This window comes from Sminthopsis crassicaudata, chromosome 4 (assembly GCF_048593235.1).
Source record: "Sminthopsis crassicaudata isolate SCR6 chromosome 4, ASM4859323v1, whole genome shotgun sequence".
NCBI classification, from domain to species: Eukaryota; Metazoa; Chordata; class Mammalia; order Dasyuromorphia; family Dasyuridae; genus Sminthopsis; species Sminthopsis crassicaudata.
In genome coordinates this window covers 435,361,424-435,387,489 of record NC_133620.1, presented here as the reverse complement: position 1 = coordinate 435,387,489, position 26,066 = coordinate 435,361,424, and the positions used below count along the sequence as shown (strand labels likewise).

Below are 26,066 nucleotides of genomic sequence, written 5' to 3'. Positions count from 1 at the left end.
GCATTCTCAATGAGCCATTTTTAATTCTGCTTTACAAACATGGTGCGGGGTTCCCAGTCACTTTCATATTAAATTTCAAAGGGGAGACATTCTGCTGAGCAGAAGGAATTTCAGTCCAGGGATCCTTCCTGAGCTTAGTACTGAAAAGACTGCTTTCTTTCTCTCTCCTGACAGAGGTTTTGAAATCAATAAAAGTGACCCAGGCTCAGATCCTGATCCTAGATGGGATCTTGGGGCATCTTCTGGGACTCGGGTGTTTTTTCCCCCTTTATTTTACCCCCAGTCTAAAAAAAGGCATTATAGTTTAGCCCCTTCTTACTGCTAAGCAGAGACTCATGGTCCCTTAAGAAACCTGCTAGCGATTCCACCAGAGGAACCAGGCTGCTGCTGTGGGCAGACTTCCACAGGTATCAAAGCCCCACGGTGAACTACTAGCAAACCACAGGGAGTTGCCCGCTTCCTCCCTCCCTCTGCTCTCTGACCTGTCTCTGGCAACCTTCCACAATAATGAGCTTCTGCTGAGGAGATGTTCTGGCAAACACAATCTCAGTGTGGTGCTTCAGGATGTCATCCAGCTGTTCAGAAGTCATGTCCTTCAGATCGCTGCCATGCACCACACAGGCTTTGGCGTCTCTAGAATTTCAAATTAAATTCGAAGAGAATTATTCATTTTAAGAAAATTAAATAGAATAGAAAAATAGAAATACAAATTGAAAGAAACAAGGCACTTGCTCCCTACCTTACTTTCCCCATTTGTGAAATGGGGATATCTATACACATACAAATATATTCACAAAACACATGCTTATATATGCATATAAATATAGCACACTATATTTGCTATCACACATTTATTTATGTACAAATCAACAAAATGAATGCATGTGTTTGTTAGAAATCACCAATTTGTGATACAACACATCATGCATGGATAAGTGTTTTGCACACTTCAAAGTGGCACAGAAAAATAACTTGTTATTTCTAATTATTAGTTCACCTGGGTAGCATTCATTCCCTAGCCTCTCCCTCCCTAAGAAAGGGCTCATTTGTAAAGGCAAAAGCAATTTCATCATCTCGTTTTCCACAGCTATTATACAGAGGGGATCATCACAGCTGACCTTTAGCTCTGGGGGAGTTTCCTGGTTGGGAACAAACTGATCACAGAATGCTAGCTGCCAAAGAAGGAAGGCCATCTCTTCTCCTTCCATTGTTTTAATCCAATTCTTGGGAAATTTCTTAGCTAAGTCACTTTTTTTAAAGGATTGGGGATAGCATGGAAAGTTTCATTTTGGGAGTTTTTAATTTAGGTTTTCAATAATCGATATAGAAGTTTTAGGGCAAGTCACTTGGATCTTCCTCATATCGCACCCCCCCAACCTCACACTCTTTTCTCACAAAATAAAAATTAAGAAAATTATCCTTTAGCGATTTGAAGTCCTGCAACTCAAGAACTGAGAATTCCAATCAGATCCTATTTTCTACTTGCCTAAAACAAAAAGGGGCTTGGACAAGTGATTCTCTTTCTGGATATCTCAAAGAAGTTTCCTTGTTTAGCTACTGGAGTATTTTTGTCCTCCCAGCTGAAGTAATTCCTTCTATCAATGCAGGCCAGAAATTGCTCTAAGCAACTTGTTAGTCAGTGGCAGGGGCTGCTGTCCTGACAACCAAAAGATAAGAACCTTGTCTATGGTCAGCCAGTTATCAGGAACAGGAGTAGACAGAGTGCAATATGGCTTCTTGTTTCTGAAGCCAGCTTTAATCATCACACCACACTGGCTAACAGGCTACCTAAATATTTCAGGGGAAAAAACAAACTTTAAGGGCTTAAGTTATATGGTTAAGTGCAGAAAGTTTAATTAATATAACAAATATAAATTTATAATATTAAAAAGTTATACTTTGCAAAAGGAATTTTCCATGGTTCAATGAATTGAAATGCCCCTTGCCTATCCCAAAGAAATGGCGAACAACACCCATGAGGACATCCTGCCAGCTAAAGTTGGGGTAATGTTTAATCTTTTGGGAGACTAGTGGGTTTGTTCCCTTGGAATACTGGGACTGGGGAAGAGAATGTTCTAACATGTGGCTATCATCCTGGGCTGCAAGTTCCTCTAAACTGGTTTTTCTCACCTTAGCTTGTTCACACCAGACTTCCTAAACTGCTAATAGTTTATTGATGCTGCACATTCAAAAAAGAACCAATTTCTGACATTGTTCAGTTATGCTGTACAAAGGCTTGGAACCAAAGAAAAGAGAGCAGATTTCTGGGTCTGATTTCACAAAATAGTCACCCCAATAAAAAAGGGCTTCTGGTATTACCTGGCATTCACTTGGCTCACAGGAATGTTGAGGCGAGCTGCAATGTCTTCCACAGTCTCATTGCCTTCTGAGATGATACCTACACCTTTCGCAATAGCTTTGGCTGTGATTGGATGGTCCCCAGTGACCATGATTACCTGACAAGGGGGAAAAGATATTTTTTATACCTGCCAAGCAAAAAAATGAGAAAAAATGGCCAAAAAGACCAAGGAGGAATCATTTTCCACTCCCTCACCCATCAACCATGCAAAGATCATTTAAGATGGCTGATGGGAGAGGTTTATCACCAAAATGTGCAATTAAGGAATGGCCATGTTGTAGCACATGACAGAAAAGAATGGAAATATTAATGTAATGGGGAATAGGAGCTGGAATTGGACACTTAAACTGACTATTTCATTTTGTAAAAGTGTATTAAATGCCTGCATTAAACAGAAAATTCTGAACATTTTGGTCTTGCTCCTTTCTCTACCCTTCCAAGAATATGGGGGAAAAAAGCTTCAATAATGATGTACCTGTTCCTGTTTACTGCAAAATAGTCAAGGTTTTGTAAATAAAATAACAATAGTACACAAAGATATGGAACTTCCATTTTTTTCCCCACTGGATAATGAGCAGGTGTGGAAAAATACCTTAATGCCAGCACTTCTGCACTTGCCCACAGCATCAGGGACAGCAGCCCGGGGAGGATCAATCATGGAGATGAGCCCAACAAAGCAGAGGTTATCCACAGGGAAGTTCACTTCATCTGTATCAAACTGGAACCCTTCAGGGAACTGTTCATCAGGAAGGAGGAGATGACAAAAGCCTGTATGGGAAAACAAGGCTATCTTAGAATCACCCAGGAATACAAAACCGTGCAATGGGGCAAGGGATCTTAAGGGACAGTCTGCAACAGGTAACTTTCTTCAGACACCAGCTTTTTTAGCTAGGAAGAATGTTCAATTGAGTCAGAGGTTCAGGGCTCAAATCCAGATGGACATTTTTACTTGGAGCTTCAATTTTCTTCCATGAAAATGACTAGTTAAGCTCTAAGATCCATTGCTAGCTTAAATGTATGGATGCTATGATAAGACTAGAGTCTAAAGGATGACAATCTCCAAGAATAGTTAAAAATGCCCAATGTGGGAATTTTTAAATTTTTGAATCATGGGATTCTATGTCATGGCAGGTCGGTGAAATGCTTTTAAGTAAATATTATAAAACACATAAGATTTAAAAGGGAGGGCTAGCCAGACAGACAGTGGACATGCTATCCATTCTCAGAGCTCTCTTTGCCCATTCCAATTGCCACTATTCCATTCCTCCCTCCAAAAAAAAGGAAACCAAACAAGTAAAAACGATTCCTCCCACTTCTCATGCAAATTCACAAGTCCCATGGCTATCTATTAAACTCTAGGTTAAGTCTACTACTCCTGGTTAAGATACCTAGAATCCTGAGCTTTGTGCAATTTTTCTAGTGCCTAAGGACACTAGAGGCTGGAGAGAAGTCCCTCTTCCTCCCCTTATGATGTTTACATGTGAGAAGGAACCCTGTTCCATCTCTTTACCTAGCACTCTTTCTCCAAGGCCTCCCAACTCTAGGTAGGCATTCTGAAAGGCATCTTTCAGTTCCTCATCCAGTTGCTGTTCTTTTCCATGGATCAAAATGGAGCTGCATCGGTCCAGGATTCTCTCAGGAGCGCCCTTCATCACCAAGAGATGTCGAGGTTCAGAGGTGTTTGGATTCTTGTGGATGGAGAGCTGAAAGAGTACAATGGCCAAATTAAATTAGATGCTTATATGTTTTGATTCTGGCTGTTAGGTAAGTCACCTAACCTCACAGTTCAAAAGCTGCCGCAGAAGGTGTTGACCTGAATTAACATTAGGCTAAGGAAGCTAATCTGGGAGTGCCCTAGAGATAGCATCTCTTAGGGGAAAGTTCCACTACTTATGAAACAACCAAGGGCACACTATTAAAGTGGGGGGGTAGCCGAGTACTACAATAGTACAGATCAGAAGCTGACTCCAATGAGCAAGGGGGAAAACCAACTAAATGAGGCTTATGATGTACTTTAAACTTATAAAAGTAAAATTAAAAATGAAAATTGAAGTTTGAACAATCATTTCCTCTATTAAAATTCAAAGCCACATAGCTTAGAAGCATCCTACATCTTGGTCCAGGGTAAACTTGAATGCTCAAGAATGCATAAAGACATGATTGTAATTTATTTTTTAAAGAGGCATTTTACTCCTACTGAATAGAAATGCTTCTCCCTTCCCCTCCCCAATAGCAATCCATACAAAGAAACTTCATTTAACCTGGTACTTGTTGGTAGAGTTGAATGGGATCTCTACAATTTTGGCATATCTCTCTCTCATTTCCTTGACAGAGCCACAGCATAATTCAATGCATTTCAAGAGGGCTGATTCAGAAGCATCTCCAGCAACTGCCCGCTGCAAACAAAAGACATTATCTGTTAATGACATGAAAAGATTTTAGCATTGAGCAGACAGCCTTGAGACATATTACCGACTATGTTTCAGTGTAGAGGGGGAAAATGAATTAGCTGAAAGAAATGGGACAGGGAGAGAGGGTAGAAAATGGGGAAAACATCCCTGTACCAGCAGTTTCCTTAAGCCAGTGAATGCAGGGATCTCATAGTTGTGGTCTTATCTGAATTGTTCTCTGTTCAAAAGCTGCAGCAAAGTTAAATGCCACTGCCCCTTCAGGGAATAAATTTCTCTTCTTCACTCCATTCTTTTTCTAGCTACAGATTGGAGATGTCCCACAGGGGAAAGAGCTGCCCTATAACTTTAATTCATATGGCCTTTTAAAATAAATGCTCTGAATGTCAGGCAAGCAATCAAAGAGTTCAAGGGCAGACTGAAGGACCTTGTAATTGAAGCATTATCTTAATCATGCAAATTTGTCCAGGCTTAAAGGCTCCAAGCCAAAAGAAAAAAAATAATTCATAACTAAAAGGCCCCATGGTCATGTCAATGTTTTAATTCAAGCCTAAGATTTCAAATTATTATCAAAGACATTGGGTTATATTTATATTTATATGACCACATTGAAAACTTTCTAATTTGACTGAGAGGCTCTGAGAAGAGTCAGAAATTTGAAACAATGGAATCCTTTAAAGAAATCTCTAAAAACAGCCAATTTGTGCTATTTTCACTGTAAAATTCCTGATATATAAAAATACCATTATGATTTTATTATCCCGATTTCAAACTATTATTTGCCTCTCAATACACTAGGCCAGAAAATTCTTTCCACAAGATCCTAAAGAATCTAAGGGCAGGATCCTAGGAAATTTTCCTCTTCCTAGAAAAAGGAAGTAGAATCTCAAGGTTTATCCCAAGATCTACAGCCTCAACATTGATAAGGGATGTCATAAAGTCAAAGCCCCCCGCCCCAAATAAAAATACTACTAGCTTATGTTGGGCAACACTAACATTGTATACTGTGCTAAGTGCTTTACAATTATCTCACTCATAGTTGGGCTTGGATTCCTTCCACTAAAATCTAGTTTTCTTTCCAATACAACAGACATCAATGGGTAGAAAGATAGTAAGATGGTCTTAGAACGAGGAGGACCCATTTTTTCCCCCTGAGGCTGGGGTTACGTGACTTGCCCAGGGTCACACAGCTAGGAAGTATTAAGTGTCTGAGACCAGATTTGAACCCGGGTCCTCCTGAATTCAAGGCTGGTGCTCTATCCACTGCGCCACCTAGCTGCCCCCAGAGTTCTGCTTATGATATTGTCTTTAGTGACTGGACTCTTGAATGAGTGTTCTAGGTCACCCTCTAAGGTTTTGTATAGGGTGTTTATTCACCAAAGTCTTTTATCCTTATTGGCAGTTTGAATATGTAATTTTATGTACTTGGATCACATGAACTATATTAATGTCAGCTTTCTTTGAAATATAGTGCTCCTAATTCTCCAAGCTTTTGCAACTGAGATCATCTCCTTTCCTACAGCATTTTGCTTTTGGTTAAATAAAATCAAATGTAGACAGATCTGTCCTCCAATTAAAGAGTTTTTGAGATTTTAAAGCAATGCAACATTTACATAGCTAAAGAATAGTATTTTTTTAGCCACTCTACCCCCCACTTACTCAAAATGGGTTCCCCAGACTTGAAGCTTTAAGCTACTGGGGTCTCACAGCATACCTTCAGAATAGGTAGGTTTTCCTGATTAGCCTGAAACACAGCACGGTTACACAGTCCTGCAATTCTGGACAAAGCAAGCCAAGTAGCTGAAGTCTTATCAAAAGAGACACCTGAGGGAGGGAAACAGATATTGTGTATGTCAAAATTAATTTAATCTCCTTTCTTCAGTGGAGGACATGTGGAAGGCTACCTATATTCACTTTTCATCTGTTTTTCTCTTTTGTTATAAAGGAGGTTGGGGTTGAGTGGGCTATGAATGGGTTTGTATACATAGGATACTCAGAAATGAATAGTTGTATAAAGCAAAAGGCAGAAATACAAGATACTTGCCAGGCCCATCTGGAATAGTCTGAATTTCCAAATGATTTGTGACACTAGTCTAATTTAAGGGAATACTACAAAAAGTACTTTTTTAAAAGACATAGGAAAAATACATGACCAATGAAATAGAGGTGTGCCCTCAACCAATTTAAAAGCTTTCTAAAGTCTTAAGCAAGTATCCAAACAGCATAATAAAAAAATCAAAACTGTTAGCTGTAGGCAACTTTAAGAGAAAAAAAAAAAGAATTTTACAACCACACTTATATACCCATGTGTCTGATGGTTAATAGTAGGTATAAGGGGGGGAAAATAACAGATTTGCAGTTGTATGAATAATTTTATTAAATGTGCTAGGTTTTGTTCCATAAATTAAAAACAAAATTTAAGACATAATATTTAAATCTATTTATATAAACATTATTTGGATCTATATAGATATATGGTCTATTATTTTTATATGTATTGATGTATTTGCATGGATATTTTTCTATTTTATATATATAGAGAGATGTACATCTCCAAGTTGAACATGGTCTTTAAACATTGCTAAGGCATTGTTTTTCTTACCACTCTGGTTTTCTGTAGTATCAGCTTCATGGATCTGATTGTCAAACCACATGTGAGCTACAGTCATCCGATTCTGAGTCAGGGTTCCAGTTTTATCAGAGCAGATGGTAGATGTGGAACCCAGTGTTTCCACAGCTTCCAAGTTCTTTACCAGGCAGTTCTTTCGTGCCATTCTCTTGGCAGTCAGAGTCAGACATACCTAGGAGACATTTCAAAGAAGACAATTCTGACTTAACTTGTTCAAGGTCTGGCAAGAATAACTATCAACTAGCCAATAAAATTTTACTAAACAACCAATATTGCCATTAATCCCATCTTTTTTGGAAGAAACAAAGGCAGATCATTTCTTCCTCCTATGCTTAAACTTTTCTCTTATTCAGGAAGAATAACTGCCTCTAATGCCTCAGAAGAAAAGTATTCTTTAACCTTAAAGTCATGACTTTTTTGCACACTAAAGGTCCCCGTCCCTCAATCCCTCTTACCGTGACAGTGGCAAGCAAGCCCTCTGGCACATTGGCAACAATGATACCAATCAGGAAAATGACTGCTTCCAGCCAAGTGTATTCAAGAATCAGGGAAAGGATAAAGAAGGTAACTCCCAGGAACACGGCCACACCAGTGATAAGATGGATGAAATGTTCAATTTCTGCTGCAATGGGAGTCTGGCCACCTTCTAGCCCAGATGCAAGTGTAGCAATTCTTCCCATTACAGTGCGATCCCCAGTGTATACAACGATGCCTCGGGCAGTGCCTTCAGAAAAGAAACATACCTTCTGATCAATAAAGGTACACTCATGTTGCTTTAACATGTTGCAGGGTAAACACACCTCGTGGATTCACATATTCTTTTTCCTTAGCTATTTGCTTGAAAAAGTTTGTGACCTTTGCTGAGACATGGTTGGTCTATGGAAAAAGGAGCTTCCCTTTCTATTCTGGTTCTGGGGTTCTTATTTTGTTGTGTTTTGGACCCTCTAGACCCGGTCTAGAGACCGTTTTTCAAAATTTCAAAATTGTTTTGTTGCCATATCCAATTGAAAGAAATGCAAAATTGCCATTAGGTATGTGAAACTAAAGCTGTCATTTCCCCCTTCACCCAAATGTTTAGAACCCCTGAAATAAGATTCATGATTCCATCCCAGATGAGATCTAGGTCATTAGTTTTTGCTCTTAGGATCCCTTGACTTTTTACAGAGGATCCACAAAGAATTTGAGTTATATTTACTAAAGAGTAAGCTATTAATTCAATCTATATTTATAGCTAGAGCTTCATGTTCATATAACTACTAGTACACTTCTGAGAATAAGTATATAAGGTAAAAAATATCTATTTTTACTATTATGAAAACAGTCCTGACTTCCTGAAAGGATATGAGGTCTACTTTGAGAATTAATGACTAGGTGATTAAAACCAGAATCCAAATGGAAGAGGGTGGGAAAGTGAATTGAGGAAAGAAAACTAGCCAATGGACACAACTCTCTGAAGTGCATTAATTGCATAGGAACAGTGACTTATAATCATAAACCAGTTTCTCATATAATTGCCACACTGTGCTTGAATGTATATTTATAATCAATAATATAAAAATTGACAAAAACGGCCTACCTTCCACACAGTTAGTAGAGAAAAAAGCAATGTTTCTTGTTTCCAGTGGGTTTTCATTAGTGAAATCAGGAGACCTGGTTTGTGGTTCAGATTCACCAGTGAGTGAAGAATTGTCTACCTGTAGGAATGAAAGAATTGAAATCATTATTTTGATGCAGCAGTAAGAAATATGCACCTCTCTTACATCCTTGTAGTCTATTAGCAATGATCATTTTTGAATTTGGTGTGAAATTCAATGAGATCCAATGTAAGTTTTGTATGTGAAGGCAGTCAGGGTGTGAAAATCTACAGACATCCTGCCAAGAGTCTGCCTCAATACAGCTTACATGGAATTGTGGGTTTTATGGAAACAAAATTTTCAGTCAATAAGACTCAAAAGATTTTGCCAAAATTTTGGTCTCTTCAGATGTTCATTGTTCTCTCTAATGACATCCTATGTAAAGACAATCTATTTGCCAGAATAGGAATTCAAGACTGGCTGCCAGATAAACTCCTTAAGCCTTCTACTATAATAAGTAGGTTATTTGGTTTTTGGGATGGAGGCAAATGAGTGTCCTACTATTACTCCCCCCATCATCTGCTTAATCAACAGAAATATGGACATGATTGGGGGATTAGGAAGACAAGAAGGAAAACAAACTCAACTTACTTTACATCCATTTGCAGAAATAATTCGCAGATCTGCTGGGATTCTGTCACCTCCTTTCACTTCTACTAGATCCCCAACTACAACCTCTTCAGCATTTATGCTCATTTTTTCACCATTTCGAATCACAAGGGCTTGCTTTGAGAGGAAATAATTTGTACCATTAAGTATAGGAAAAAGCCACTGATTTAAAAAGCATTAAAATCATCAAATTACTCTATCTTCTGTAATTTCATATCACAAAGAGATCTTCACTGATTAGTTCTCTAATCTTTAGTTTGTATGTATTTTCCCCCTCTCAAAGAGTTAAATAAGCTCTACATCATTAAGCGTTCTCCAAAGTGCTTTCCTCACAATAATCCTATTGGTGAGTAACAGGATAGCGTATCACTTTCCACTGTTAAAGAAAAACAAACTTGGTTTAAAAGAATCCTTGACTATCTCAGAATCAGGGATGCTTCAATACTTGGAGAACCAGATTGCCAAGCTAGTGAACATTCCTGAGGCTGTGAGAAAGGGACCATGAAAAGCATGAGTTACCTGAGGCACCATGTTTTTGAAGGACTCCATTATCTTTGAACTCTTTGCTTCTTGGTAGTAGGAGAAGCAGCCAGTGATGATAACTACAGCAGACAGTACCACACCAAGATAGAGCTGGAAAGGAATGAGCTAAGTGAGTGAAGGTTGCTCAGTGACCAAGTATGTGGTAGCCTTCTGTTCAACTTACTGACAGTTACAAGGTGAAAGATGAAACTGTTAGTTAGTGGACAAAACATGAACTAGGGGAGTCTTAAATTTCAGTTTTGAGAAAAAGGACCTGCTGGTTGCTTTTTTTTTTTTTCATTTAGCTGAAAGCTTTGATTTACTCTCTAAATAGAGCTACATGGTCCTTAAATGATCAAATTAGTAAGAATGAGAACTACTTGCCTAGAGATTGCATCACTATCTTCCTACGATGTTTTGGAAAGTCATAAATGAGAAGTAGATTGGTGCAATGGACTGTGAACTAGATTGAAATCCCATTTCTGTAATGTCTGACTTTTGGTAAAAGACAATTTCTGAGTCTCAAATTCCATCACGTTTGGGGAACTGGACTAGTTTTTATAGACCCTTTATAGTTCAGTTTCTTTCTCTGATTTCTTAAAAAGAGGGTTTTTAAAAAATAATTCTTTCTATTCCTATGAGCCCCTTTATAGCTCAGTTTTTTCCTCCGATTTCTTAAAAAGGTCTGCTTCCCAACAATATATGGGGTTTAGGAAGAATGACTGACTGATTCCAAAACAGTGAAGCTAAGTGAGATGTGGGCTACTATTAAGAGAGGCTTGATTCAGCATAGCTTTTCGACCTGATCAGTGGAATAGCATCAACACCGTTGGGGAGCAGGGCCTGCCTCGCATGGGCAGGGATGCCTGGTTCCAAAGTCATAGTAAGCAGAATGGCTGGTTCACAATGGCAAAGTACAGGGTGAAGTGGAACTTTTGTCCGAGTGCTTTGCAGGATGGGGACGGAAGGGAGTATGAAGACAGTGATTAGAGGTAGAAGGCGAGAAGGAAAAGCTGAGGGGTCTGGCAGAGAGAGAATGAGAGAGAAAGAGAGCCCTGTAAAAAGAAAGACAGACAAGTTACTGACACTAGCTTTTCACAGAGATATATGTATCACTAACAGTGCTTGAAAATGAGAAGGGAAAGGGAAGGCAGGGAATAACGAAACAGACACTGTGCCTTACACGTACCGGGGGTCACCCAGCCAGGGAATGAGGGGAACTCACATTATCGTTCTGAGGCTCATCTTCAGTGGCAGCTTGGATGCCATAGGCCAAGAAGCAAAGAACGGCTCCGATCCACAGCAACATGGAGAAGCCCCCAAAGAGCTGCCGACAAAATTTGACCCATTCGGGAGTGGTGGGAGGTGGTGTGAGGGCATTTGGGCCATCTCGGGCCAGAATTTCTGCAGCACGAGCACTTGTCAGACCCTGAGGTGAAGAATGGAGATACAGGTTTTTAAACTGACCCAAGTTTATATCCATCTTCTGGCTGACCCCAGGTAAATTATTTCCTCAATTGTAAAAAGAAAGTTGGACCAGGCAAAATACTTGGGGAAAGAAAGAACTCTAACAACACAAAAGCTTTCAAATGACCTCAGGACCATATCTTGATCATCCAAGACTATCCAATAGGGCTCATCCTTGTCTGCAGTGTTACCAAGGGGCCATCCAATAGCAATAGTGATAGGTCTCCAGGGCACAGAAAGAACCCTCTCCCATTTATTCTAGTAGGATTTTTAAATCTATTCAATTTCCTGCATGTTCTGGCCAAGGAATCTCATACAGACTTGCTTGCCCGCAAAAGGCTTCTGTTCTAGGTCTGCCAGCAAGGACTCTATTGGACTAATATTGTCTACCTGAGGTGCAGAACGGGACATTTTAGTTACATTTGTATAAAACCAATGAGGGAAATAGGAAAAAAAAAAAAATTTTTTTTTTTTGGGGGGGGAATTAGGTTTAAGTGACAACCTAAAGGTCACACAGTTGCTAAATATTGAGTGTCTTGAGTCTGGATTTGAGTTCAATCTACTATACCATCTAGCTACCCTGATTTTTTAATACTTTATTATTTTACATGGTTACAAGAGATCTTATTTCTGCAACAGAAAAGATTACTTCTCTTCCTCCTTTGCATAAGCACCTAAGAAAAACCTCCATATCAAAGTTAAATAATCTTTCAAAAACATTTGTTTTATCAAGCTTTTATTATATAATTACTGTTATAACTAAATATCTGGAGTCAATTGACTTTTTAAAAGTCACTTTTACCTATTGTTTGTGAAAGAATGGGAGATCTGCCCTTGTCCTTCTAATTCCCTAGAGTTTACAAATACAACTTAAAAACTCACTAACTTAAGGCTTCCACCGACCACTCATTGCAACCTCACTACTTATTACACTTCATATATTCTGTAGTCTTAGAATATATGCTGCTTAAGGGCAGGGACTGATTCAGTCTGTGTCCCTAGCACTCAGGACAGTCAAATTTGACTTCTAGAGGTTCTCAAGTGTACCATCTGCCTCAGGATAATGAAGCAGGCTTTTCTCCAATCTTCTCATCATTTCCGAGTTGGTAAAGACTGGAAGGTCATGCCAGACCTTTTATAATGTGTATAGTCAAAGGCATTTTGGGATTATTTTTGTACTTTGGGGCCAATATGGATCTTAAAGAAAAAAAGATTGTTGACTTAGTAAGCCAAAGAACTTCAGTTAAAATCTTTTCCATTTCAAATCTTAAAATTTAAAGAGAGCACACCCTTTGAAATAAATGGAATACACTCAATAGAGCTCTGATTCTTAAAGAACTGTACCTACCCGGCTCAAATCTGTTCCGTATTTCCGGTGAAGCTCATCAAGGCTAAGTTTATGATCCTCCTGAAAAAAACCAAGGAAATCCCGGGATAAATACAGGGTGAAAATCACAACTCAAAGTACTCATTAGCTCAGCCAGCAAACTTTCCTTATCCAATTAAAAACTAAAGCTTCATCATTTTCAATGATGGAAAAAAGTTTTTATGTTGTCAAAGACAACCTCTGTAACTTGCCTTGCCAACTTTTAAGGTGCTACTGTATTGCCACTGATTAAAGCAAATATAATGAATTACAATCAAACGGTGTCTTTCTCAACTGATCTGTTAATAACAGATGCCTCAGAAGATGTCCCCTACACAAGGATCACAGGGTTCTTTATAATAAGCTTGAGAACCCCAGACCTTTCCAACTTGTAAAATAGTGCCCTGGATGGGCCAGACCTAATGGTTCATTTAGAGAACCCAAGAGAGATGTCAAGTTGTTGTGTTGACCAAAGTTGCCATTTTTATAATACCCTTTTTGCTCTAGTTTTAAAACTCTTTTAAGTATGACCTCTAAATTGAATGTTGAGCTCTCTTCCAAGTTCTAAAACCCTGCAATTTAATTATAATCACAGAAACATACCAAGTTGGTATGGATCCCAGAAGCCATCTTGTTCAAATCATCTATGATTTTCCTTCTACAACATCCACTGACAAATCAATCCAGTCACTCATTCACTAAGAATAAATAACCCTCTATGAACTAGAAGACAACTTTAAAGGGGAATTTTAAAAAGATGAGTGTGTACAATAACCTCCTTCAAAAAAAAATCTTACCATTGATACTTCTTTCTTAAGTTCATCCATGTCCTTCTCCTTCTTGGCCTTTTTTTTATCTCCATGCTCCGACACTGCTGCGGGCTCATATTTATCACGTCCAACCTATTGTAGGTTAGGGGAGAGAGGGAAACAATTCTTTAAAATGGACATTCTGACCCATGCCTTTGGCATCTCAAACAGAAGACCTGAAAGTGAAGTTCTGTAGATTTTAAAAACAGGTTCAGAAAGGCCGACATAGTATAGTATAAAAAAGGCTAAAATAGTTGAGTGATCAAAATTATAATCTTAACAAGAGTACTGCATTACAATTTACTTTGCTTTAGTTTATTCATCTGAAAAATACAAGAGTGGATTACAGAGTCTTGCTTAAAAGTTCTATGATTATTATCTGGTGTCCTGTTGGTTACATCTAGTTTTCTTGTAATGATCTCTTCCCAAGGATTCATCTTGGGAGACTTGGCAGAGGTCTTCCCTGAAGGAAAACAGATGAGCTTATTTATAGGACCAGTTTTCAGTGGATAGAGCTGAGGAAAGAAAGAGATGAGGGTGGAAACATCCTCACTTCCCAGCCTCACTCTTCAATCTAAAGACAGGACAAGATACATGGTACTTACTTTCCTATTTTGAGAATTGTAGCTATACCCATAAAAGAAATCACAAGTACCAAAGTAAAATCTTTTTTTAGCATTCACATGAGAACAAAGTTGTTTTAAAACCACTGAAGGCACTTTTTTTTGGGTTAAGAAAAAAAAAAAATCGAATCTTCCCCCTTAAGAAAAAGTTTGGAAGGTGGAGTGGGGGATGGGGGGAGCTTTCCTGCCAACCTGGAGAATGAAAATAAAACCTACAGAAAAGAACACATTCATTGCAAATGTTTTGACACAAGCAGGATGTAGAAAAGTGTGTGCATTGTCACACAATTCACAAGATCCACCCACGCCATTTAAAAACTGCAACAATTTTTAGAAGATGCTGATTTTATAGTTTAAATTTAGAATATTCCTCCCCACTTTCCCAACCCCCCAATGCCTAAGTCTTTTCTGAGATGCCAGAACCTTTGTGCTCCACTCAAATAGGAGCAGCCAAGGGTTAGGTCAAATGAACATTAGAAGCCATTTCAGATTAGGAAGGTCCCTGTCATTGCCCATGGCAAATGATGAGATCATTTAAATAGTTGTAAATGAATGACAGTTTAAAATTTTAGTTAATAGCTAAATACAAATACATTTAGTAGGTAAATAAAAAACAAAACAAAAATCCAAAAATAAAACCAAAAGAAATGTATTCTATCTTTACCTATAAAGGAATATGTTAAGTATGTGAATATGAAATGGGGCAGCTAGTTGGCACAGTGGATAGAGTACCAGCCCTAAAGTCAGGAAGACCTGAATTCAAATCTGGCTCTTCCTAGCTGTGTAAACCCTGGGCAAGTCACTTAATCCCGATTGCTTCAGCAAAAACCAAAACTAAACAAAAAAAAAAAAATTAAAGGCCTAAATTTTGTGATTTGTGAATAGTTTTCTATTAAGCAGGAGTGTGTTTAATCCCAGAATGGAGAGCCATTGAGAGGGAAGAGGTGACCAACTGGGTGTGGAAGATGATTTGATGGAAAGCATGAATACCTATTAGGGCATGGCAGGATATAGGGACTATATTACAGAATGGACAAAACTTGACAGCTGATTGATTGGATGTGGGGAGAGGAAGGTGGAAGGAATTCTTCATTAGATGTGTCTATGGTCTATCAAATATACACAAATTTTATTTGGAAATGGCCATTTCCCAAACAATATTGGCTTCCTCTTAATGAGAGGTACATTCTGATAACAGAGCAATCATTAAATTATATTGCTCATGAAGTAATCATTAAATTATATTACATGTGAAATGAATATTTGATGACTACAGGTAGTTTCGATTTAAAGACTAGCCTTGAAAAACAATGTCAAATTTGAACTTGGAGAAAAAGCCCTCTTTAGATAACCTAAATCAATAGTCAATAATAATCTCACTTCTATCCCTCCCAAAAATCCTCTAAGAGAACCAAATCAAAGGGGAAAAAAGGACTTGACCTATACACACAATAAAGGCAAGTTTACATCCAAAGGCCTTTATGTTTTAAAGGTCAATAGTTGGGAGTGAAAGTAAGATAGAAGGCTTCTTCCAAAGGAGAGAGCAATTCTCTAGCTGGGTCTCTATCTTATCTGCAAGAATGAAATGAGTCTAAAGATAGAGGAAACATTCTTGACATTCTTTCCTACAATAGAGCACCGTGGATCATAAGGACCAGCGTGGAAGGAATTACAGTGGGGTCCTTAAGAAGGCCACCTGGGGCTCACTGCTTCAAATCACCTGTTTAAAAATAGTTTGAAATAAAAATACAATTGAAATGCCTCTTAAAAATCTCCAAAAGTCTAAATTCTGGTATGCCAATTAATTTTGATCATCTGTTTAATTACCAAACCCCACCCCCATCTCTGCTGCTAAATTAGGTTGGAGAAAAGCTTATGGATCACAGAACTAGGACATAGGAAATAAGAGCCATCAGAATGCTGAAAATCTAAGGTTTATGTTTTGGTGTTATTTCTATGTCCAGTGCCTCATGACTGTAAACAGCTAGTGGTTCAGTAGATAGACTGCTAGTTTGACAACAGGAAGATTTAAATTCAAATCCTGCCTCAGACTACAAGTTATTTAAAATCTGTATCACAATTTTCTCTAAAAATACATATAATCACAGTATCTACCCTCACAGGTTTTGTGAGCAAATGTGATGTAAAGTGCATGTAAAGTACTTTGTAAATTTAAAAGTAATAAATAAATGTGTTTTGTATCAATACTGGTCAAATAATATATTTAATACCCATCTATGTATGTGTGTGTGTATATTATATATATATATATATATATATATATATATATATATATATATATATATATATATATATATATGTATATATGCATATATACACACACATATTTCATCTTTAAGATGAGCAAATGGACTTGCCTAAGAATCTAACTTCAAGACCAGTGCTATGAGATTTCTTGGATTTTTAGATTCATTTACAAAATAAGTGACTCTCCAAGAATAGCACATCAGTGAGAAAAATGAGCTCTGATTTGGTATCCAGAAGGCTGTCCTAGTATTTTTCCCTTTCTTTGGCCATCTTTGCATATTTTTTAAAAGTGCTTTATATAAAACTGTTAAAAGGACAGATGATTTAGAAGCAATGGCCAACTTTTTCCACAATTATAATTTCTATCCTTTTAAAATCAGGTATGTTTTATTTAAATCGGATCAAATCCAGAAGAGCTGGATAACTTCATTGCTTCAGAATCTGGCTTGAGGATAGATGAACAAAATGGAACTTCCAAGCTATAAAGGGGTCAATATTCCTGCATCTCAGACCTACTAGTGTACTGTTGGATTGAGTGAACATCTCCTAGACCCTCTTCTCTTGTTTATAGGAGAGGATGAGAGGCAAAGGGATTTAAGAGGAAGGGACCTCTGGACAAGCTATATTTAAAATATATATTCTTCCCTTATCCTTCCTTATATCTTATTAGTGGATATAAAACCCTTATTGTCTTAGTTGTTTGTCTAACATTTCCAGCCTGAGACGGGAGGGAGGCAGGGAAGAAAGGAATCACAAATGTTTGCTTCCCCATTATGCCATGAGAACTTGATAGTCTAAGGTCCCTCTGGACCCTTCTACAGCACCACTCTACCACCACTTCAGATGCAGGTTAGAGGTAGTGAATGAGTAGAATAAAATTTATCCAAACAAGGAAGTAGCTGCATCATTCAGGGGAAAGCATCTAGTATTGAATCAAGAAATTGACTTTATTCAAAGGTCAGTAGTCATTTCTTACCCAATCTATGCCTTAGTTCTCTCTTATATAAAGGAGGCAGTGTTTTTCCAGTTTCTGAAGAATGTATATTCTCAGTTATTCTAAGGCACTGCAGATTGAGCTGAACTTAGCCTTTGAGATTTTCAAAAAATTTAGTTAAGTGACCTGTCCAAGGTCACAAAAGTAACTTAAAATGACAGCTCTAGAATATGAAACTAAGTTGTTCTGAAGATGTTGCAACAGTAAATCAAGAAATATAAATACATGTACAAGACTTAACCAGGATATGAAGGCCAAGAAAATAGCTGGAGGGGAAGGAGGAAGAGGTTGAAAGACTTGATTTTTTTTAACCAGTAAAAGCCTAGAGAAAATCTTATGGTTTGTACAAATATGAATTACTCCAGAATTCTTCCCATTCTAAGTCTCCTTTTGCAAAATCCACAAATTGCACTTGATATAAAGTTCTCCTCTATAAATGGGTTCCCAGGACATGCAAGTCTCCTGTTCCTTTCCAATCCAAAAGAGCTGGGGGAGTTTTGAAGAGCATAATCTGGTAAACTGGAGAGTAAACTCCCTTTGTTTCATATCCATACACAATCTCTAGACCTGGGTGTCAGCCAGTCACACAGCAGTTGACAGAGAGAACAGGAGCTGCCCCAGGGAAGAGAGTAAGCCTTCACCAGCTGGTCCCTCACCCTAAACAAATAAGATACAAACAATAAAAATGGTTTGTCTTTAAACTCTTTAACTAATTTAATCTAATCCCCTTCTTTTGTAGGTTTAAAAATTTTCCTTAAAATTTCCTTCCCCTAGAGGTCAATGGACTGGAGAATGGAGTTATTAAAAAAAACTTGAAATATAAGGCATTCTGCTAGAAGGTGAATTGGGTAGCTCTGAAAAAGACAGTTTTTGATGTTAAGGAGCTTAATCATTCTATATAGGCAAATTAAGTTATTTTCTTAGAAAAATATTTTCCAAATATTTTAAGTCTTTATCCAAAGACTGCCCATCACACACTATTTGAGAGAGGGTCAAGTCCACAGGATTCCAGCCTTCTCTTGGAGGTTCAATATGTCCTCCTCCTCCCAGCCTTTCTTGCAATCTCTTCAAGCCGTTTTCTGCCAAGCCAAACCTTCTGGCTGATGCCCAAGATAGCTGTTGCTACTCTTTACACAAGACAATGAATCTATGCCTTTCAAAAACAAGAGATCAGTTTTAGATCTTGAAGAAACATGGAGGCCATTTAACTCTCACTTTTTAAATGTGACTAAGAGAGACTAAGTGATGTCTAAAGCCATATAAGTTAGTAAGCACTCAACAATTTGAGGTTTAGACAACTTATAGCTAAACAAGTTTTTTAGTAGCTCATTTGGTAGGAAAAGTGAGAAAGACTACATTTTTTAAATGAATGGGATGTGATATAAGACCAAACAGCAACAATAAAAAAATAAATAAAAGTTTTAAATTATCATGTATTTCTTGGCAGCTAACCAGAAATACTGGGGTGGAGTGGGAAATGCATAAAAGGTAGTCTCAATGAAAGTACACAGAACACAGCCATTTTCTGCCCTTAGATTTATGGGAAAATCCAATAGTCTGCAAACACTGTCTTGATGTTCAAAAAGTTAATAGTCAGAAGAAAAAAAAAGGGGGGGGAGGGGGCCAAAGTCCAAAACAAAGTGTTTTCCCCAAGATTTAAATTTGTAATTGCTAGCAGAAATTAACCAGATAACTTTTAAAAAATGGATTGCAAACAATTCCATTTTATTTTGTGCCAGAAGCTAGGAAACTAGGCAAGAGAATCACTCTATAGGTTCTGGATTCTAGTTCTGACTCTAAATAGGCTGGTGATGTGGAAGCCAGTTGTTCCATCAACTTTCCTCATCTGTAAAATAAGCCAGTTGGACTAATGATCTCCTAGGTTTCATCTGAGGCTAATATTCTACTAATCTAGGCCAGTACCTTAGGAGCAGAACACAAAACGAACCAAAAACGGAGGGGGTAGGATGTTCTGGTACATTCCAGGTTCTATTAGCTACCCATCCCTAAATATATCACAATAAATCAAAGGAATGCAAAGACTTATTTTCCAGAATCTTGAAATTCAGTACAATTAATTAGGTGAGTCATATGGCAAAGAACATTTCTCTATGACTTCAGCCAAAGCATATACTTCCTCTCATCCAGTCAATTCAAAGCAACAAGAGAAAGTCCAAACTTGCCTTCATTCTCCTTCCTCTTACTCCAGAAAGGAAAAAAAATAGTGTGAGAACAGAAGGCTGTTTCCTGAAATTAGAAACCTAAGCCATTTTTAGAATCGACACCTGGGAATCTATTAAAGCTTGCCATGTGTCTATGTACGTATGTAAGTGTGTATGTATGTATGTATATATATATATGCACATGTATACACATGTATATATTCATACATACAGCTGAAGTATAGGTATTTTGGTGGACTCTTAAAAAAAAGGTCAAGGGAAAACCTGGATTATTTTTTTCCCCATAAAGATTGGACCACGGCACATACAAATGAATTCACAATTTAGTAGTCTAAATCTAGACATACATTAAGGCAATGGAAAGAAAAGGTTCTTTTCCCTGATTACCTCTCCTTGCCCAAGGATAGGTATTCTGTACAGATTACTGTCACACCATTGCAGAAGGAAGATAGTAAAGTAAAAACAGGTTGGCTTATCCAACTTGGAAAGCTAAATACCTATTTTAAATAAAAGGCAGAGCTTTACAGTTGTGTTTGCAGAGGACTCAACCTTTGACAGGTAAGCACTCTTAAATACAAGATATTACTAATGACAAAGTGAGGAAACAAGTAGTGCTTTGTGATTACAAACTGCCTCACATGTCACCTTGATTCCAACAAAAATCCAGTTGCCCAGTGAGAAAGAATATGCATGGGATTTGAGAATCAGAAGTGGAGTTCAAATCTTATTCCAGACTTACAAAGCACTTATCTTCCCTGTGTCTTACTTTTCCTCATCCAAAGTTTTTTTGGAGGGGGGAATATAATAAAACCACCCATACTTTAGGAGATTGCTTTTGGGACCAAATAATTATGTACATTTAAAAATTCTATATAAATGCTTGCTATTAAGTAAACAAAAGTTTTGTTATTGTCCTTTTGGCTAAGCAATTGGGATTAAGTGACTTGTGTACAAGGATCACATAGCTAGGAAGTGTTGTGTCTGAGGTCATATTTGAATTTAGGTCCTCAACTTCAGGGCTGGTTCTGTCATTGCTGCTCCCTGTTACTATCCTCTTCAAAATGACTTACCCAAGATCACAGTCTAGTGACAGATATTTAAATCTAGGTCTGTATTCTTGGATGTATACTTTCTCTGTATTCTTTCTTGGATGTTCACTCTGAGGTAATCAGAAACTCAAAATTACCAGCAGGTTTAGTTTTATTCTTTTTATTCTCTTTAACCCATCATGACATCCTCACAGCATAAAATTTTAATTAAAAAATGAAAGCCCTCCTGACTCTTAACCAACATTTCCATTCATTTTCCTCTCCCAAAGTTTTTAAATCCATGTTTCCCTACATTTTTTCTTCCCCCCAATGTGGATTAGTTTCCATGGATTATAGCTGGAACCTTAGTGAAATATGAATGTAGCCAAATAAACCTACAATTGAGAATTTACTGGCCAAACAAGTTTCCAGGCCTTTTTTAAAGAGTAGGGGCTGAAGAAGCAATGATGGCCAATTTGGAGACACTTTAATATTTAATCTTTAAAATTATTAAACTTGCCACCGGAAGATTCTGCCATGATTAGCATAAGCCCTGGGACCACAGGGAGGAAATCTTTCTATAGGGAAGGGTAACATTAATTAGCTAACTCCAGATTTTTTCTCTCTATCTATAACCTAGAGGAAATGTACCATTTTAAAGAGAAGGCCAGTCACCTTAGTGCTACCAAGTTACTGGCAAGAAATACTACAAAATAGCAAACAGTAAGTTATCCAGAGCAGTTACACCCTTTCAGAAAGGTACACTGAGAACCCAGGAGGCCATGGGGCTGTTACAGTGTAACACTCAGAACAATCACCAGGCAAGGGTGTGATGCAATCTAGAACTCAACTCTCCTCCACCCCGGAGGTCAGAATGACTAGTTCCTGCCATAATTCAGCTCGAAAGTAGCCAGGCCCCGGCAAACTTTCCACTCTAAAACTCCATTTACAATTTTTAGAGTCTAAAGTACTAGGTTTTATTAACAGCCAGAGGCTATTTAGTCACACTTTCAAGTGGAGCTCCAAAAGGGCAGCTGATAATGTTATAATACAACCAGAATTTCTGCTGACTGCTTGTGCAATCTTCATAGAGATTTTTTAAATCACTCCTCCTCTGGGTAGAATACTTTTCCAGTTAATTATCCAAGTTAATATTCAAACACACAGTCAAGGATTACAAGGAAATTCTAACCAAGACCAAGGAATAAAAGAAACTTCCTAAAGGTCTCAATGAAAAAATAAAGGCTTTATTTAAAAAAAAAAAAAAAATTCAGTTTCTAAAGGCAATCGTAGACATCCCTTATGGAGAATTTTTTTTCAAGGAGAAAAAGTGCAAGGGGGGGAGTAAGAGCTGGAATACTTTAGAGGTCATTTAGCTCAACTCCCTCATTTTACAGATAAGGAAATTGAGGCCCATAGTTTTTACTGTGCCCAAGGCCACACAGGTAACAAGAGAGCTAGGATTTGAACCCCAAGTTCTGACTCCAAATCCAGTACCCTCTCACTACTCTAACCCTAGAGCCCAAAAAACTTGATGGAATTTAGTTTTAATTTGTTTAGGGAAACTGATCTAGTCCTTTAAGGGGTAAACCTATAGCAAAATGCTGTTCTTTCAGAAATGGTAATCATACATGTATGTAAATATTAAGAACCATCATCTATAAGAAGTAGGGTGTAGGGGAAAAAAACTAGGAAGGCATAACTAAGTCAACAATGACCTTAAAAAAATTAGCTGCCAGCCTAGGCTTCCTGGTAAACCAATTATCAACAGGCCTTTTAGTCAACCCCTCCACCCACATTTTAATCCCCATATGGAAAAATCCCAAAGCTTCTTCATGAAAGTTTTCTGAACATTTGGATTATCACATTAAATCACTGGGGGTGAGGAATGGGGAGGGCAAAGTTGGGGGAGGGAGAAGGCACAAAAAAACCTTTTATGTTATCTCACCCATCAAGAACCACCACATACCAAAAAGGAAAAAAAAAAAAAAAAAAAAAGCAAGTCCAAACAACTCATTCAACTTAGAATACCAAAAACTATTAAAATTCAGCAGCCTAGGTTTTGATTATCTTCCCATGTAAGGGTGGAGGGTATAGTTGCCATTTACTAGGAGAATCAAGCAATGAGAGGCTACCCATAAGACACCTGGAAGATAATTTTCCAGCTGTACTTTTGAAAGGTCTTTTGCTCAGCTCTAAGCCTGAGGAAAATGTTTCAGAAAGAACATGACTTTATAACAGTTTCCTCAATATTCTTCCCAAGTCTAAACTTATAACCTTTCCAAAGACAAACTGCCATTTGGAGATTAATAATTCTCCAGGTCTGCACTTTTTAAAATGTCAAACAAAATCTAGATTACTTAACTTTGGGGATAGTCATTTATAATGTACATAAAAGCTTCCAAGTACAAAGGGCCAAGGTTTTTTTTTTTCTTAAATATTGGATTTTTTTGTCTTCTCAATATGACTAGGATGTTGTAAACAAACTCCTTGAGGACAGGCTTCTACCTGACCCATTTTTTAATCTCCCCCAGGGAGATGGTGCCCAAGAGATCAACGAAGTTGTTATTGGTTTGCTGAATTGAGGTAAGAATTAGAAATCATACATGGCAAGAGGGAAAAGAGATTTCACAAACTAGGGCTACAGAGGACATGGACATAGTTGATGCAGTCTATCCCTGTTACTTGGCCTCCTAGGATGTCCTTTACCCAATCTTGTCTTTTTTACTGCAGTTTCCCCATGCTTGAAATATACTCACCCTCCTCACCCGTGCATCCTTTAAGGTCCTAGCTCCCGCATCAGTTCCCCCTCCCCCCCTCCGCACACACAGGGAGTGCCTCCCTTGGAGATTACCTGTCAGTTACACTGTATCTTGCAGGCACATACTTGTTTGCATATTGTCTTTCTCCTTAGAATTGGAGCTTTGTGGGCAACAGACTTTGCCAGTTCTTAAAGACAAAATACTGGCACGTAGTAGGCCCTACCTAGATCCTTAATGAATAGCCCATCCATTCCAGGCACACCACGGCTTCAAAGTCTGGCAGACACGGCATTTTTCTGAAGGAATTCAGCCCTAATCTCCCCAATTCCATTCTTCTAATCTACAAACCCTACAAACAGTGAATAGCCACTTTTGTACCCTCGAGGATAGAGAAGGCGTTTCACCATAGGTCACAGTTAGGTAGGAGTAAACTCCCGGAGGGCAGGGACTGGGATTTTTTTTTTTTTTTTTTTTTTTTACTTAATCCTCTCCCCTCCCCAGGGCCCTTCCCTGCCGCAGAGGAAACCCGTTTCCACGTGATTAGGAGGACTGTACTTGGGTAGTCAGAAATGGGCACGGAAAAGTAAGCTACCCACCAGGATGCAAGGAAGGGAGGAGGATACACAGAAAGCAAACCCACCAGCGTGCCAGCCCCATCTTCTCAGGGCTGCACCTTAGAGACATGGTGCCAACGGGCAGGTTAGCAGTGAAAGCACCCCGTTAAGTCTCTCAATAAGTATACCTTCCAGGCCACTTTTGGGCGGTGCAGAAGGCACGCCCCAAGCTGGCAAAAAGCCTGAGGTTGGGACCCGGGGGTGGGGGAGCCTCCGCAGGAAGGGAAAGCCCAGAGGTGGGGTTTTTCCCTCAGGGAGTTGGGGGGAGAGGGAGGCCTTTCGGGCAGTTAGCTAGTTCTAGGGGAACGAGACGGGACTCCCTCCGGAGTAGCCGTCCCTCCTCCTGCTCCATCCCAGCGGCACCCGGGAGGGGGTCGCGCGCAAAGGCGCGGCGGAGAGGGAAAAGCCTGCTCCGGCCGGCGAGTCAGGCGTCCCCGGGGTGGGCGGGCAGAGAGGAAGGGAGTTCTCGCCCTCCCGGCGCACCGAGAGGGAAGGGGCGGAGGGAGGGAGGCGGGAGGTGAGGGCGGGGAAACGGGTCACTCAGGGATGGAGGGAGCTGGCAACCGGTTCCTTCCCTGGGACCGCCCTTGGCCGCCTCGCTCGGGGGCCCCCCTCCCAGCCTCCCGGCCGCCGCCAGTTCTAGCCCCGCGACCGTCCGCTTTCCCCTCCTCTCCGCCCCGGGGCCCCGAGAGGAAAGCGCCCTGCCCTCAAGCTTGCACTGCCCCCAACCTGCGCTCCCCTTAACTCCTCTCCCCGGCTCATTTCCAAAGGCGTCTCCATTCAAGAGCTACCGCTTTCCCCTTCGGTCCAATGTCAGGTTCTCATCTTCCTCTTCCTCTTGCCCCCCCCTCCCTTCTCCCACCCCTCCCCCTTTGCCGCAGTCTCCCTCTCCCTCTCCACTTCCTTCTCCTCCTCCTGCGCGCTAGCTCTGCGTAGCGCCCGCTCCCCCCTCTTCCTCCTCGTCTTCCCCGCGCTCGGCTTTCTGCTGGGGGCCGGTGGAGAAAGGACCGCCACTCACCCCCTTCCCCATGGCTGCGGTGGTCTGGTGCCCGCTGTGCCGGGACCTGTCGCCTCTGAATCAAACAGGTAAAGGGATCCACTCCCGGCGCCGGGCCGAGAGGAGCTGGAGCCGGGGCTGGGGCTGGAGCCGGGGCTGGCTCGGGGGGCGAGCGGGGCGCGGGCCGCTCCCGCTCCGGCTGCCTGCTGCTGCCGCCGCCGCTGCCTCTGCTGCAGTTGCCACGTGTCCGCCTCCTCCTCCGCGCCCCAGTCCCCACTGCAGCTAAAGCTGGCGCCTACTCCTCACTTCCTAAAATATGCAACCTGCCTCCTTGCCCCGCCCACGGCCCCGGCACGTCACAGTTACCGGAGCAACTCGACACCCGGGCTCCCTTCCCCGTCTCCTCCTCTAGGCGCGCGGCTCCGCCCCGGGCTCCTCCTCCCCGGGCGCTGGGCCGCCCCTGCCCGGGTCCCCGGGGGCCCGGGCCCCCTCCCTCCCCTCCCCGGGAGCCGCGGGGTGGCTGGGGATGCGAGGATGCGGATGTTGGAGCTGGCGGCTTCGTGCGGAAGCGGCGCGGTCACCCCCAAAGTGCCGGGGCGGGCACCGATCTCTCCGGGTTAGATTTCAATGGGGGGAAATTCATTACTCGTCCCCTCCCTCTCCTCTCCCTCCTCCCGCTCCCGAGCGGCCCGGTGTGACGGGCAGACGTACGAGAAAATAGCCGCAGTGGGTCCAGGGAAGCGCTTAGAAAGGAGGCGCTTTATCCGGGAGCTAGCGGAGCCACCCACGCCTCC

The 26,066-nt window shown here is 40.1% G+C and overlaps 1 protein-coding gene across 7 annotated transcripts in view; it reads right to left on the bottom strand.

The window, feature by feature from the left end:
* ATP1A1 (ATPase Na+/K+ transporting subunit alpha 1) overlaps window positions 1-25,632 on the bottom strand; it is a 31,390-nt gene extending 5,758 nt beyond the window's left edge. Inside the window, exons 1-15 of one of the 7 annotated variants that reach the window (XM_074263169.1) lie at window positions 25,294-25,632; window positions 13,792-13,896; window positions 12,977-13,036; window positions 11,387-11,590; window positions 10,159-10,272; window positions 9,622-9,756; window positions 8,973-9,090; window positions 7,852-8,120; window positions 7,370-7,568; window positions 6,482-6,591; window positions 4,621-4,755; window positions 3,870-4,062; window positions 2,952-3,127; window positions 2,320-2,456; window positions 483-633 (exon numbers count right to left, since the gene is read on the bottom strand). In XM_074263169.1, the coding sequence (XP_074119270.1) occupies window positions 483-633; window positions 2,320-2,456; window positions 2,952-3,127; window positions 3,870-4,062; window positions 4,621-4,755; window positions 6,482-6,591; window positions 7,370-7,568; window positions 7,852-8,120; window positions 8,973-9,090; window positions 9,622-9,756; window positions 10,159-10,272; window positions 11,387-11,590; window positions 12,977-13,036; window positions 13,792-13,896; window positions 25,294-25,305 (2,118 nt within the window). In that variant the 5' untranslated portion in view covers window positions 25,306-25,632. Of the gene's footprint in view, window positions 1-482; window positions 634-2,319; window positions 2,457-2,951; window positions 3,128-3,869; window positions 4,117-4,550; window positions 4,756-6,481; window positions 6,592-7,369; window positions 7,596-7,819; window positions 8,161-8,855; window positions 9,148-9,531; window positions 9,757-10,158; window positions 10,273-11,386; window positions 11,624-12,976; window positions 13,037-13,763; window positions 13,897-25,293 lie in introns of all 7 variants that reach the window. The other 6 variants (XM_074263173.1, XM_074263174.1, XM_074263176.1 and 3 more) reach the window with 6 other exon arrangements.
* Window positions 25,633-26,066: the final 434 nt, after the last annotated feature.